This window comes from Rhineura floridana, chromosome 6, assembly GCF_030035675.1.
Source record: "Rhineura floridana isolate rRhiFlo1 chromosome 6, rRhiFlo1.hap2, whole genome shotgun sequence".
Classification (NCBI taxonomy): domain Eukaryota; kingdom Metazoa; phylum Chordata; class Lepidosauria; order Squamata; family Rhineuridae; genus Rhineura; species Rhineura floridana.
This window is the reverse complement of record NC_084485.1, coordinates 90,652,174-90,667,156: the sequence shown is the minus strand read 5'-3', so window position 1 is coordinate 90,667,156 and position 14,983 is coordinate 90,652,174. Positions and strand designations below refer to the sequence as shown.

At 39.9% G+C, this 14,983-nt stretch overlaps 1 protein-coding gene across 1 annotated transcript in view; it reads left to right on the top strand.

The window, feature by feature from the left end:
- The window catches only part of FAF1 (Fas associated factor 1), a 299,638-nt gene that overhangs the window by 199,132 nt on the left and 85,523 nt on the right, over positions 1-14,983 (top strand). Inside the window, exon 13 of the mRNA XM_061632944.1 lies at positions 6,622-6,776. Coding sequence (XP_061488928.1) covers positions 6,622-6,776 — 155 coding nt within the window. The remainder of the gene's footprint in view (positions 1-6,621; positions 6,777-14,983) is intronic.

Sequence of the window (14,983 nt, the reverse complement as noted above, 5' to 3'; positions counted from 1 at the left end):
AAGTAATAACAACAGAAGATTTATGTAACTTTAAAGTCGATAATGAGGACATTGAATTTGTCAAGGATTATCAATACCTTTGCACAGTCATTAACCAAAATGGAGACAATAGTCAAGGAATCAGAAAAAGGCTAGGACTGGGGAGCTTAGCTATGAGAGAACTAGAAAAGGTTTTCAAATGCAAAGATGTATCACTGAGCACCAAAGTCAGGATCAGTCAGACCATGGTATTCCCAATCTCTCTGTGTGGATGTGAAAGTTGGATGGTGAAAAAAGTGGATAAGAGAAAAATCTGCTCATTTCAAATGTGGTGTTGGAGGAGAGCTTTGTGGATACCATAGACTATGAAAAAGATAAATAATTGGCTGTTAGAAAAAACTAAGCCAGGACAATCACTAGAAGCTAAAATGATGAAACTGAGGTTATCATACGTTGGTACATAATGAGAAGTCATAATTCACTAGAAAATACAATAATGCTGGGAAAAACAGAAGGGAGTAGAAAAAGAGGAAGACTAAACAAGAGACAGATTGATTCTATAAGCTACAGACCTGAACTTGCAAGATCTGAACAGGATGGTTTATAATAAATGCTATTGGAAGTCGTTGATTCATAGGTTTGCCATAAATTGTAATTGACTTGAAGGCACATAATACACATACAAAGTACAAAATATTATATTAAATACAAAACCCTCCAATATGGAAGCAGCTGTGTACCCATCATCAATTGATATAATAAGCTTTTAAATCATTAATCTTTAATATTGAAGCAATTGTTGATCATTATTTAATTTGGAATCTTCAAAGTGTAATCTCAAGGTGTAATTTCAATTTCTTGAGAGATGAGTGTGCAGCGATTCTTCATAATTACTTAGTTGATACCTATCTCTAGCACAAAGAACCAAATTGGGGAGTACAGAGACTTTATTGGCCCTGTAGCTATCCTGCAACAGAGAACTCATACAAATTTGTTAAATTTAGTATAGATCAAGTCTTAAGTACTTAAAAGTGAAGAGGGATCTGGCCACAATTGATGCTATTTTGTTATTCTGTTCAGATATCTCTCATTCTGGCCCAAAAATAAGTTTTTGGCCTGACAACTAAATGCCTTATTATTAAAACCCATTCGTTTTTGGTTCCTTAAGTTTGGTAGAAGGAAAAAAATTAGCTGCAACCAGAAGATCAGAAATTAAACTGGATTTATAATTCTTAAGCTTTGCCGCCTTCCACCAGCAATTAGCCTTTAAGAATTAGGGGATATTTGCCTATATATCTATATTAAACCTGGTGGCATAATCTGTGCTCTATGTCTTTTTTTTTTTGCTCTTCTGAAGAAAGTCTGCCAAAGGAAAATATGCATCAGTAAAAGAGACCCGGTGATAATACTGACAAATATCTGATATTTGGCTGCTGAACCATGGTATTTTCTCAAAATAAATAAAATATTCTCTTGAATAGAATAAATAAATGAATAGAATTTAAGAGAATTGAGGCATCTTTTAATCCAGCCACCAGGTCAGGTAGGATTTTCAAAAGCTAGGCACCTAAAATCGTATTGTGAGCCATTTGGACTTTGGTGACTATTTAGCTGCTTTAAAAACCCTCCTCAGAATTAAATGGTGGTGTCACTTCCAAGTAATACTTTTTCCAGATAATTCCCTTTTAGTAATCTTGTTTACCTCACTTCCTCACAGGGGAAGATCTAAAAGGACAAAGCTCCTATTATCTTAATACTTTCCTGGGAACTCTGCTAAAGGTTCAGCCACTGAAAAGCTAACCTACTCAAGACCACTCAACATTTTGACTTATTTTTTTCCTGGTGTTTTACAGTTTCACTACTACTTTAATCAAAACAATTTGTGGGTTTTTCTTTTTATTGGTTTTTTGTAGTATGCTTTATAAATAGCTATTCTGGCCTCAAAACATTATTTTTTTTACTGAAAATATTCAGAAAGGTATTAGGAATCATAAAGCTCTGAATTATAACACCACATTTGCTAAATGTTGTATATGTGTTTTATATGAAAGTATTATTGGTATTTATAAAGAAATAGGAAGTTTTGAGATTAGTTTTGACTTCTGGTAGTTGTTTCCCCCCAGAGTATTTTGGAATCATTACTACTTGTGTATGTGTATGTGCATGCGTGTGTACGCACTGCATCTCCTGAAGATCTACTTTTAGCCAGGAGACTGGATATGGTTTTCCTTTGTGCACATATGTAACAACTACGAATTCAATCAACTGCAGACAGAAATTTAACTCCTGAATTTGAAATCCAAATAGCATTTCCATCCACAAATGGTGGTGGTTAAATATTTTTAGCCATTCCTTTATTTGCATATGCTAAAATGTGCACCTGTCTTATGTTCTATTATTTGGCCCCAACTTCTAGCTTTACACTGTACATATTTTGGAAAGTTCATTCACATGGAAACTTATATTTAACAGTTTCATGGGGTTGTTTCTTTGGGGCGAAAGGAGTTTCTCAAGAGCCTTTTTTTCTCTGCTCCCAGTGAAAAGAGGAGAGCAAAGCCATCCGCTTACCACAAAGCAGTCCCACCACAAAGGAAAGATTAAGGGTTTAGGGAGAGGTCAATGTGGGTTTTTCTCTAACTAAACACTTTCCTAAAGTTTCCTTGTGGAAAAAATAATGAAGTCATCTAAGAGTTTTTAAAGAATTTTTATTTCTTTTTCACCGTCTGCATTCGCTTGTCTTCTCAGCATGGATGTTTAATCTTTCTAGGCTTTGTGAATTGGCCCAAATGAATAAGTGGTGAGCTGTCTCTCTAGGAGCTAGCGGCTTATTCTAAGGCCCTAATCACTGAGTAAACACATCTTTGCCCTCCCTCTCTTACAACTGCTATATAATAGTGGAGATTCTAGCACAGTAACCTGGATATTGCAGAGATCCACGCTTTGAAATGCAGAATGGCTGATCCTCCAAAACAGACAGTGCCTGATCTTCTCCTGCCTCTTTCTTCTTTTTCAAATTAAATATCACCACTGAGATGCTGTTTTATTGCTTGATATTGTGCATTAGTGCCCTGGATTTTCAAGTTTAGTTTCAGTCAACATTGTTGGCTGCACTTATATGGAACTGTGCATGTTAGGCTTATGGTGGCCTTTTCTGGTGCATGTGTACTTGGTTTTGAATCACTTTTTAAATTAAAGCAGACAAACATTAATGTAAATGTCTAATCCCTTTTCCAAAGTCTACTGTTGAAATGTTCTATACTTTTAAAATTGATTTTGAGGACTTATCCAAACTCTGTTCTTTATATACCAATTTAAAATGAATGCATTGTTACAAAAGAAGTCTCTATGCATTTAACATTTATTTTTAACTGGCATTTTTTAGTTGGTTAAACATATTGGCTATGATCCAAAGAGCTACTCTGGGCTTGGGCAGGCCTAGTGGCAATTTTTACTTTCAACAGAACCACAAACACGATGCCATATCACAAACTGCTTTTTAAACTCACCTCAGTTTAAAAAGTATTTTGCCCCAGATCCTGATGTTCCAGAAACACAATTCTAAAGCCCACATGAATGTGCCAAGTTATTTGAATCTTGGCCAGTTCCTTTGGGGAAGGTTTGAATGTATCATGAAAAAAATAGTTTCCGTGAAAGATACCTTGCCCATCATTATACTTATCCATTAAAAAAGAGGTATTTTAATAGCTTTGTGTTGAATAGCTTGCCTGGTATGTTATATGTTATAAGAAATTCCATGCAGGCAAGCGAGCAAGCTGCTGGACAAGAAATGGATCATTCTGTCCCTCCTGCACCAGCCCACTTGGTTTTCCTGCCGGCTGCGGATGGAAGGGCATTACTGTACCTTCTCTAGTGCAAGGAATCTGCTTGGTAGGAGGCACTTTAAAAAAATATGTCCTGTATTCCATGTTTCATCTCCTCCACCATGAAAATGTGGACTCCTGACCTCTTAGACTAGTTTTTTAAACAAAATGCAGTTCAGTAATGTATGGCAGCTTATTTACAACACTGTATTTTAATTTGTTTCCAACAGTGATTTATATTGTAAGTTGTCTACAGAAGTTGAGATACTGGAAACTGACTTCCACCTTATCTTTCTGTGGTTCAGTTACTTTACTATTCCAATCTCCTGGAGTTGTCTCTTGTGAAACTACCATCGATATGAAATTACCTGTGAAATTATAATGTGAAACCATCTGTGAAATTAATACTTATATAAATGAATTAAATTTTATTTTATAAAATTATATATAACATTTCGACGCTGTGAATTGTTTAGTATCAGAATTTTTTTACAACTAGTGCTGATTTTTCTTTTTATATCAACTAATTGTATCTTTGAATGTAATTCAGAAACTAGACAATGCGATAGTTATCTAGCTTTCCTGGGATTTTTCCTGGGGAAACAAAGTAAGAGCATAGTGTGTTAGACTGAGTAACAATATTAAGCTTACTGTAAACTATACAAGTACAATGTGCTGATGACACTCAGCTCTATCTCTCCCTACCACCTGATCGCAGGGAGGGAGTGCTCATCCTAAACCAGTGCCTGGAGGCTGTGAAGGGCTGGATGTGGGCTAACAAACTGAAACTTAATCCAGACAAGATGGAAGTACTGCTGGTCAAGGGAAAAACTGCACCAGGGATGGGGTTGCAACCTGTTCTGGATGGGTTTGCACTCCCCTTGAAGGAGCAGGTCTGCAGTTTGTGAGTCCCCCTGCATCCTGCCCTGCTGCGGTAGCCAGGAGTGTTTTTGGCCAACTCAAACTGGTCTACCAGCTGCGTCTGTTCCTGGAGGCAGTTGACTTGGCCACAGTGACACATGCATTGGTGACATCGAGGCTTGATTACTGTAACGCACTCTATGTGGGTCTGCCTTTGAAAACAGTTCGGAAATTACAGTTGGTTCAAAATACAGCAGCCAGAATGTTAACTGGAGCATGATGCAGGGAGCATATCACCCCTGTGCTTTATCAACTCCACTGGCTCCCAATTTGCTTCCGGGCCCAATTCAAAGTGCTGGTTCTGACCTTTAAAGCCCTAAATGGCCTTGGACCAATGTACCTGAGGGACCACTTACGCCCATATGTACCTGCCCAGGATTTAAGATCATCTGCCTCTGGTCTCCTCTGCGTGCCTAGAATGAAAGACATTAGACTGACAGGCACGTGGGAGAGAGCCTTTTCAGCTGTGGCCCCCAAGCTTTGGAACACCCTACCCCAAGAAGTCCGCTCTGCTCCCTCCCTGATGGTTTTCTGGGACTTCTGATATATTGTATTTTATGTATTTTAATTGTATTTTTTGTCTTTTAATTTATTTTAATGTTTTTGTGATTTTATTGTTTACAATTTTATTATGTATCTCTTTGATTTTATTTTTGTAAGCCGCCCTGGGTGCCCTATTATAAGGTAGAAGGGCGGGATAGAAATATTTTAAATAAATAAACTAAATAATGTATTTAGTTTAAAAAGGAAATTCAAATAAAAGGTACAGTGTTGTTATGAGATAAATATATACTGTTAGATCCAGTCTTTCCATGAGTTAAGGGATGATGCCGGTGTTAATGGTGTAACCATTTCCCCAAATAACCCTAATGCCACCCCTGAAAATCTGCTCCAGCATTTGATATCCTCTAGAACAGTGTGGGAGGTGTCATTAGGAACTGTAAGAGGAAGAGGGAATAGCTGAAAATCGCCTCACCATTTTCAGTGGGAGCTTCTGATGGATTTCTGTCACTTCTGTGAAGAGATGGATCTAACCCACTCCCAGTAGTGGCTAGTGGGGTGGCACAGGTGGGGCTCCATTGCTCTCCCGTCTTCTCAATACCATAGACCAAGAGGGGGAGAGGTGGGCCTAGGAATCAGGTGGATGATCAGATATTAGATTGAACAGGAATGTTCTTTCCATAGGGCTTCAGAAATGCATACAACATATAGCTAGTAAAATATGACAAAGGGTTTTTTTGGGGGGGGGGGATTTATGGAATAGTAAATGGGATGCTGCCAGTGAAAACAGCATCTTCATGTTTAATTCCCCCTTTCCCAAAAGTAAACCTACTGGCTGTGGTAACTGTTTGCAGAAGATATATATTAAGTTCTAAATTTTATTTTGGTAATCATATGAGAATATAACCATGGTTTTTCTTCTCTTTATATTATATTCACGAGATTATTATTTATGTAGAATAATATAAACATTCTTAAAAAATTTTGGCTATGGCTTCTTGATTGCAAGTACAGAGTAGTTCACTTTCTCTCCAAATGTCATTAAACGAAGAATTGTTTCTAGAGGAGCACCATTTAGTCTAATGCTAAGATGGTTGGAAATACGTTCTAGTGAAATCAGTAGGAAGTCTTCAAAACATTTGATATGGGATGAGACATAAATTGCACTTGTATCAAATTCCCTGTTAATTTTATTTAAGTATTTAGATTTCTTGTTTCATATGTTATATCTCTTGTAAATAGCTCTATGTTTTAACTCTATTAGTCCTTTTGTTTGTATCTGCAATGGCCTTTGGCCCTAGTAGTAATAGTAGTAGTAGTAGTAATAAAATAAGTATCTAAAACAGTGTTGTGCATGTAGCAATTAAATCAAAAAATGCTTCCCCCCCCTGTTTTTCAGAGAAAGCTTCTTGCTGTCTACCTCCACCATGATGAAAGTGTGCTAACCAATGTGTTCTGTTCTCAAATGCTTTGTGCCGAATCTATTGTTTCCTATCTTAGTCAGAACTTCATAACCTGGGCATGGGATATGACAAAAGAAGCCAACCGAGCAAGGTAAGTTGTTTTGAGGTGGTCATTAAACAGTTTTAAGAGTCAGAGAAACTTAGAATATTTTTATAATATATGTTGTACAGTACATTGTCTGTTAGATCATATATTTTGGGACTATGTCTTTTTATTTATTGTACATTGAACAGTGAATTAATTTGTAATGGCTAATGTCTTAGGATACAGCTACTGTGCATCCCACATGGCCCTCCTCACGCTGCTCGTTCACCAGTACCCAAGGCCACTGTCTTCCTCCTGTCTGCTGTGGCTAGCAGGTGGGAAAAAAGGACAGGACCAGTGAAATAACTCAGTGAGTTGTATTGTGGCTGCAGCCTTTCATAGTGCTTTGGAGCACTTTAAAGGTATAGTCTCCATCTCCAGGTGAAGACTTGAAAAACCTATTATCAACAAGCTGAACCTGCAACAACATGATGTGATGATCTGGTTCATACATCACATTAAACTATAACTATAGTTCAAATAAACTATAAAAGTCCATGTTTGTCTCTTTTTTACTCCTGCTGCTTCCATGCAGGGGAGGAAACAAGCCAGAGCCTGATGCATTGTTACATGCAAACCCAGGACTGTTTCCTCCTCAAAACCCATGAACGATAAGCCAAGAACAAATATTGGCTTGGATAGAAACAAACTATGAGCTCAAGTTCACAGATAGGTCTGGCTTGTTTCCTCCCCAGTGTAGCAGGAGCAGGAGAGCAGCAAAGCATGGACTTTTGAGAAGCATGCATTAGCATGTTGCTCATTCAGATTGAACCATAGTTTATTTTAACTAGTTTAAGGTGTCATGTGAACTGGTCCAGTGTGGAGTGCTCCTGTTCAGGATTCTAGCCAACCAGTCATGCCTTCCTTCAGCATACTCTGTGTCCACTGACCATATTAAGTTCTCATTGACCTGTTTTGGGGTTTCCCATTTAGGGTTTATTCCCCCCGCTGAAGATTTTGTTTTTTTCTGGAAACCATAGGGTTCCCCCATGCCTGCTGATAACTCCCATTTGTACGTGGTTGGTGCCAATTTGGCTATGTAAGTCTTCAGAGTTGGAGCGTGAGTTCAGGGATGGTGCAAGAAAGAAGTAGAACAAGCCGCCTGAGGATGGGAGTGGCGATCCCTTGGGTTGGGGGGCTTTAGAAATGAAAGGACTCACTGTTATGGGATGGACTTGCATAATTTTGCCTAGGCAGGAGGATGGAGGGTCCTGTACCGCCTGTTCCCACATCCACAATATAGACAGACTCTGTTGAATGGATTTAGCTCTGCAAACACCCTCTTTCCACCTGTCTCTTTCTTATTAATACTGATACTGTTCTAAAATATTGTTTTGTCTGGTTTACCAGTATAATTTTATATTTAAATGAGCCTATGACTATGTATTTTTATGATGGGGGATCTTAAAATTGTAATATCTGAACGGCCAAGGCTCAGCTTATTCCAAGTTGTTATTGGTCAGTGTTATTTAATATAAACAGAATGCTTAAGAAACGAAATCACATTGCCTTGCTTTCCTGAGACTATAGTTCACTGATATATGCATATATGCATTTTCTCTTTCCCTCCCCTGTAACTTATAAATATGTTAATTGCAGCTAAATTTCAAATTAAGACTTAAACATGCAATGTTTGTTGCACAATACCTCAAACTTCTTGCATAACATGCCACATACTACTTTGATACATTTACCATAATCTTAATTTAATTTAGATTAGTTGGCAGTATTTGCCCATGCTTTTATTTGTTTTAATTACTATTGAAAAGAGAGAGACAAAAGGGATAAAAGTATTTTCTAACACATATATAAATGAAGTAACTATGCTTTTTAATGCAGCAAAATATGCAGACTAGAGATTGGGTTAAATCTTATGCTATTGCCATTTGCCAGAAGTAGGGAGTTCCCTCCTTCCCTTTTATCCCACAACTTGATGTCAAAGAAAACAGTTTTTCTAAACCATCTGCAGTGGCTAAATTCAGTTGACTACCTGCTGTTATATTATTCTAGTCTCTGTTTAATTCTCTAGTTTCTTTTATTTTACAATGACAAAAATTGCAGCGTAGTTTCTTTTGAAACTCTGTGTTTGAGGGAGTTTTTTTATTACTGACAATCAACAATTGCTTTGTTGTGCTTTACTAAAGAAGTCTATTAAGTAGCACAACTTTGATACACTAGTTATAAGAGTTTGCAGGTTACAGAGACACCTGTGGTGACCAAAGCGACAGAAGCTGCTTATTAGAAAGAGTCTGTACAGCTGTGTCCTATTAACTCGTTGTGACACTTTTAGAAACACTAAATAAGGGCTTGTGTAAGGCTTTATAGCTATTCACAATAGATCTAGAGCATGATGATAAAATACAATAAGATGCTTAAGTCTACAATTTCGGTTCTGCTATCAGTTTATGACAAAGGAATTATTGTATGGCCGAGTGAGGTTTTTAAATGGCTATGTATAAACCTTTTATTACTTTTTATTAGAACATTTATATCTCACCTTTCTAATGTAAATACACCACTCATGGTGGCTTTCAGCATATAGAAATTACAATTTAATAAAATAGTATAAAATAATTACAAAAGAGATAACATGAGCAGTTTAAAAATAATCAAAACATTGTCTACTTCCTAAAATAAAAGAGTGCTGGAATTTTTAAAAAGTCTTAAGTAACCACTAAAAAATAGTGATGGAAAGAGCCAGCCGCATGTCATGGGGCAAGATGTTGGGTGCAGCAATTGAGAAGGCCCTTGCCTTTTCTCTTTCTTGCGCCACCCAGTCGTTACATTAATTCTTAATATATACATATGTATATAGATTACTCTTAAATGGTGGCGTTCTTTATGTGGTGTGGGGCTCAGTGAGGAATTGCTAGCTAGGGATCATGGTGCTATCTCATGAAAAACATGAAGAGTACAGTATAAATCTGACACCTATAGGGGTAATGTGAAATTAATATCTTCCTAATACAATGCATTAAATACAAAAAGTTGTGACTGCCATAGTTGATTTGGCTTTATTATGTATGTCTGTTAATGGCTTGCCAAGAATTTAATATAGACCTGTCACTTCAGTGAGGCCAGATTAAGATTAGTTATTGTATTGAGGATTAAACCAATTGTCTCAGACCCTAAAATAAGTGGATGGGAAGAAATTCATAAGGAAAATGTTTCCTGTCCACCCTTTCCCCCTGCAGCCTGTGGAGGGTCAGCCATGATTTTTTGTGATTTCTCCCTCCTTCAGCAGCCTCCATCATACCCCATTCCAGATTGTTCAAGAGAAGCCCCTGACCCTCTAGAGAAGCTGGTAATGGCACAGGTAACTTTAGGGGAGAGGAAGGAACCTTTCCTTCTGTGAATTTCCTTCTGTTTGCTTATCTTAGAGTCCAGGCCATTGTAGGCATCTACTATTGAAAGCAAATGCAATAGAATTTGCATATTGCCATCTGTTTCTACAATTATGAGGAAATGCCATGGTCTAGTCAAGGTGCATACCTAGTATAATGGGAAAAGGGTGAAAGTAGTTTAAATAATACTAATTCAAACAAAATCATGGTTTTTTTTATTATATACTAAAGTTCTCTGCCATCAACTGGTACTCAAAACAGTATATAATGTTTTTTAAAGTCCAATTTACAATAAAACAATCTTAAAACATCACTTGAATATAAAATTCAGTCCATAAAAAAGACAGCTACAAATATATTAAAAATGTCCTGCAGTAAAGAGAATCAGCTCCAGTCACTCTCAACCATCATACAACTTTATTGAAAACCCATATTTTAACTAGTCACTCAGATGTTCTTTTTATAGATGAGCAAACCTATTGCATTCTTTATTGTTTCATTCTCGGTCTCCTGGCAGTCCATGACAGTCTGTGGGACTGGAAGTAGAATACCATATGGAATAGTAACAGAGTGATTGAAACCCTAGCTGGGCAGCAGAAGGGCATGAAAAAGTAGTGTAGCTCCTGCCGCATCTGCAGACCCAATAATAAATAAATAATTGGTTGTGCCAGCCATAAGGGGTGGTGTGCGTGTGTGCAGGCAAAAGCTTGCCCAAGGCTACTCCAGCCTATATCTGGCATAAAAGTTGGGTCTGGATTGGGCCCAATGCCATCAAGTGACAGCAATGGAGCCATCTCAGGATCCAACTGATTCTGGGCTAGCTCAGTTCCTCCCTACCTCCAGGACATTCCACTTCAAGGCTTTCTTCCAGCTATTGCCAGCGGGAAAGCAACCAGTGGTATTTCTGCCAACCTACCACATTTTTGGCAAGCAAAATAGAGCACACAGCAGATTGGGGGTGGTGGTGGATTGCATCCTAAGTCTTTATTCATTTCTCTGACCATTTGTACAATCTTAATGCACAAAGTAGTTGGTTTTTGTCATTGTCCACAACAATGTACAACAATGGAAGCAATTACCTAGGAAGGTGATGGGCAGCAGGGCAGCCACCTGTTGGGTGTACTTTAAGTTGATTCCTGCAATGAGCAGAGGGTTGGACTCTTATGACCTTTTAGACCCATTCCAACTCTACTGTTCTATGATTCCAAGATTGTTAAATGCATTGTAGAAGTTGGATCTTACAATTGTGGGAGCTGAAGGAATATCCATGTTCATAATATCCAACTTTCTGACTTGTGGCACTGATCCTTGTGATACTTTTCCAGTGTCATAAAAACAGAGGTGTTTTGAGTCCAATTCTTCAACATGGGAAACTTTTAGATGGAGTTTGGCTGATTGCTCTTGGACGTTTGGCAAGAATGTATGTAATGGCTAACTATAAGTCCAAAATAATTTGAGCCCGCCCAATATTAAATTGTTTTTAAAAGTTTAAAGGAATGCTTTCATTATAATATTTTATTGTCCTTGTAATTATAATTTGTATTTCTGTATCATATATGATAGATGTGCATAAAGGTATATGCATTAACCATACACACATTATAGAAAATGTTACCTATTTTATAACCCTTTTAAGAAAAAATGGCTGCCTTCAAGTCGTTTCTGACTTTCGGTGACCCTATAAATAGGGTGTTCATGGTAGGCTGTATTCAGAGGTGGTTTACCATTGCCTTCCTCTGAGGCTGAGAGGCAGTGACTGGCCCAACGTCACCCAGTGAGCTTCATGGCTGTGTGGGGATTTGAACCCTGGTCTCCCAGGTCGTAGTCCAACACTCTGACCACTATGCCACACTAGAAAAATAACTGTCTTTAAATACACAGCTAGCCACACTGACTGGTACACATATGCTGTCTTGAGGGAGTGTACAATATATCATCCCATTTACCAGTGGACTGCTCAGTTGCTCTGCTGCATCCTGTCTTGGTGCCATATTGCTGCATCTTATTGGCTGTTCCCCCCTCCATTTCCTCAGTCTTCTGCCTTCATCCACAGCTGTTATTATCTGCAGAAGGAGTCAGACCTAAACTTGCTTCCCTTTTCATTGTGATGGGGATGGATAAAAAGGATTAAAAGAGGAGATGTGTGGGACAGGAAGTCATGTGGGTGCTGATGCTTATCCTTTCCCATTGTATCAAATGGGCAAATTGTAACTAACAGCAAACAAACTTCATTATTCCTGCGCCCAAAGTGGCTGACATAAAACATAATAAACCAACAAAGCCACAATCATCAAGTTAAGAAAATGAAGCTAAAATAAGTCAAGATGAAACCCAAGCACCTAAGGCTGTTTGTTGTGTTTATTCCTCAACCCTGGAGTTCAGTATTTCAAGTCCTCTCTTCCTTGGCAGGTGTTTGTTGTTGGTCTTGATGGTAAAATGATTTTTTTTCTCCTTTAGTCTTAGCTTAGGAAATAGTTAATTAACAAACACATTTATTTATTTATTTTATTTCATTTTTAAACCGCCCATAGCGAATAGCTCTCTGGGCGGTGTACAAAAGATTAAAAGTACAGAAATACAAAATATCACAATAAATAAACTGAAACAAAGAGATTTAAAATTGTAACATTAAACGCTTTAAAATGCCTGGGAGCATAGCCAGGTCTTAACCTGGCGCCGAAAAGATAGAAGCGTCGGCGCCAGGCGTATTTCTTCGGGGAGGCTATTCCACAATTCGGGGGCCACTACAGAAAAGGCCCTAGATCGAGTAACTGTCCTCCGGGCTTCCCGATGGGTTGGTACCCGGAGGAGGGCCTTAGACGCTGAGCGAAGTGACCGGGTCGGTTCATAGCGGGAGAGGCGTTCCACAAGATACTGCAGTCCCACGCCGTGTAAGGCTTTATAGGTCAAAACCAGCACCTTGAATCTGGCTCGGAAGCAAATAGGTAGCCAGTGCAAACGGGCCAGAACAGGTGTTATATGCGCTGACCGGCTGGTCCTCGTCAGCAGTCTGGCTGCTGCATTTTGCACTAGCTGAAGCTTCCGAACTGTCTTCAAGGGCAGCCCTACGTAGAGCGCATTACAGTAATCCAACCTAGAAGTTACCAGAGCATGAACAACTGAGGCGAGGTCATCCCTGTCCAGATAGGGGCGTAGCTGGGCTACCAACCGAAGGTGGTAGAATGCATTCCTTGCCACCATGGCCACTTGCGCCTCCAGAGACAAGGAAGGATCGAAAAGAACCCCAAGACTACGAACCTGTTCCTTCAAGGGGAGTGTAACCCCATCTAGAACAGGGTAAGCATCCACCATCTGGGCAGGGAAGGCATTCACCAACAGTGTCTCAGTCTTGTCTGGATTGAGTCTCAGTTTATTAGCTCTCATCCAGTCCATTATCGCGGTCAGGCAGTGATTCAGCACATCCACAGACTCACCTGTAGAAGATGAAAAGGAGAAATAGAGCTGCGTGTCATCAGCGTACTGGTGGCAACGCACTCCAAAACTCCTGATGACGGCACCCAGAGGCTGCATGTAGATGTTAAAAAGCATGGGGGACAAAACCGACCCCTGAGGGACTCCACAATGGAGAGTCCAAGGAGTCGAGCAATGTTCCCCAAGTACTACCTTCTGGTGACGATCCGCCAAGTAGGAGCGGAACCACTGCCAAGCAGTGCCTCCAACTCCCAACTCCGCGAGTCTCCCCAGAAGGATACCATGGTCGATGGTATCAAACGCCGCTGAGAGATCAAGGAGAATCAACAGAGTCACACTCCCTCTGTCCCTCTCCCGACAAAGGTCATCATACAGGGCGACCAAGGCTGTTTCAGTGCCAAAACCAGGCCTAAAACCGGATTGAAACGGATCCAGATAATCGGTCTCATCCAAGAGCACCTGGAGCTGACCGGCAACCACCCGCTCCAGAACCTTGCCCAAAAAGGGGACATTCGCCACCGGTCTATAGTTGTTCAGGTCATCTGGGTCTAAGGAAGGTTTCTTTAAGAGAGGTCTTACTACTGCCTCCTTGAGGCTACTAGGGACTACTCCCTCACTCAAGGAGGCATTTATCACTTCCTTGGCCCAGCCGGTGGTAGTAGTCCTGCTAGCCTTCACTAGCCAAGATGGACAAGGATGTAGAGCAGACGTGGTCGCCCGCACCAATCCAAGTACCTTGTCCACTTCCTCAAGCTGCACCAACTGAAACTCATCCAATAATGAAAGACAAGACCGTGTTCTGGACACTTCAATGGATTCGTCTGTCATAACATCGGAGTCTAGGTCCCTACGGATGCATGCGATTTTATTTTGGAAGTGCCCTGCGATGTCGTTACAGCGAGCTTCAGATATTTCAATAGTATCTCGAGGACCAGAATGTAAGAGTCCTCGTACAACCCTAAAAAGCTCTGCAGGGTGGCAGAGAGATGTCCTGATAGAGGCAGCGAAGTGAAACTTCTTCGCCGCCCTTACTGCTTTTATATACGACTTAGTAGAGGCACTTACCAAAGCATAACTGCATCCGTCTGGAGTTCGTCTCCATCTGCACTCCAGCCTCCTTCTCTCTTGCTTCATCACTCTCAGCTCCGGGGTATACCACGGAGCTGTATGAGCTCTGCATCGAAGAGGGCGCGCGGGAGCAATCGTGTCAATAGCCCGGGCCATCTCCGTATTCCACAGTTCGACCAAGGCCTCGACAGGAGCGCCAGTACTATCAGCTGGAAAAACTCCCAGAGCCGTCTGAAAACCAATAGGATCCATAAGCCTCCGAGAGCGGACCAACTTAATAGGTCCCCCACCCTTGCAGAGGGAAAGAGTCGTCGTAAGTCTAAAACTCAGCAGGCGGTGATCTGTCCATGACAATGGAGTAGATGAAAA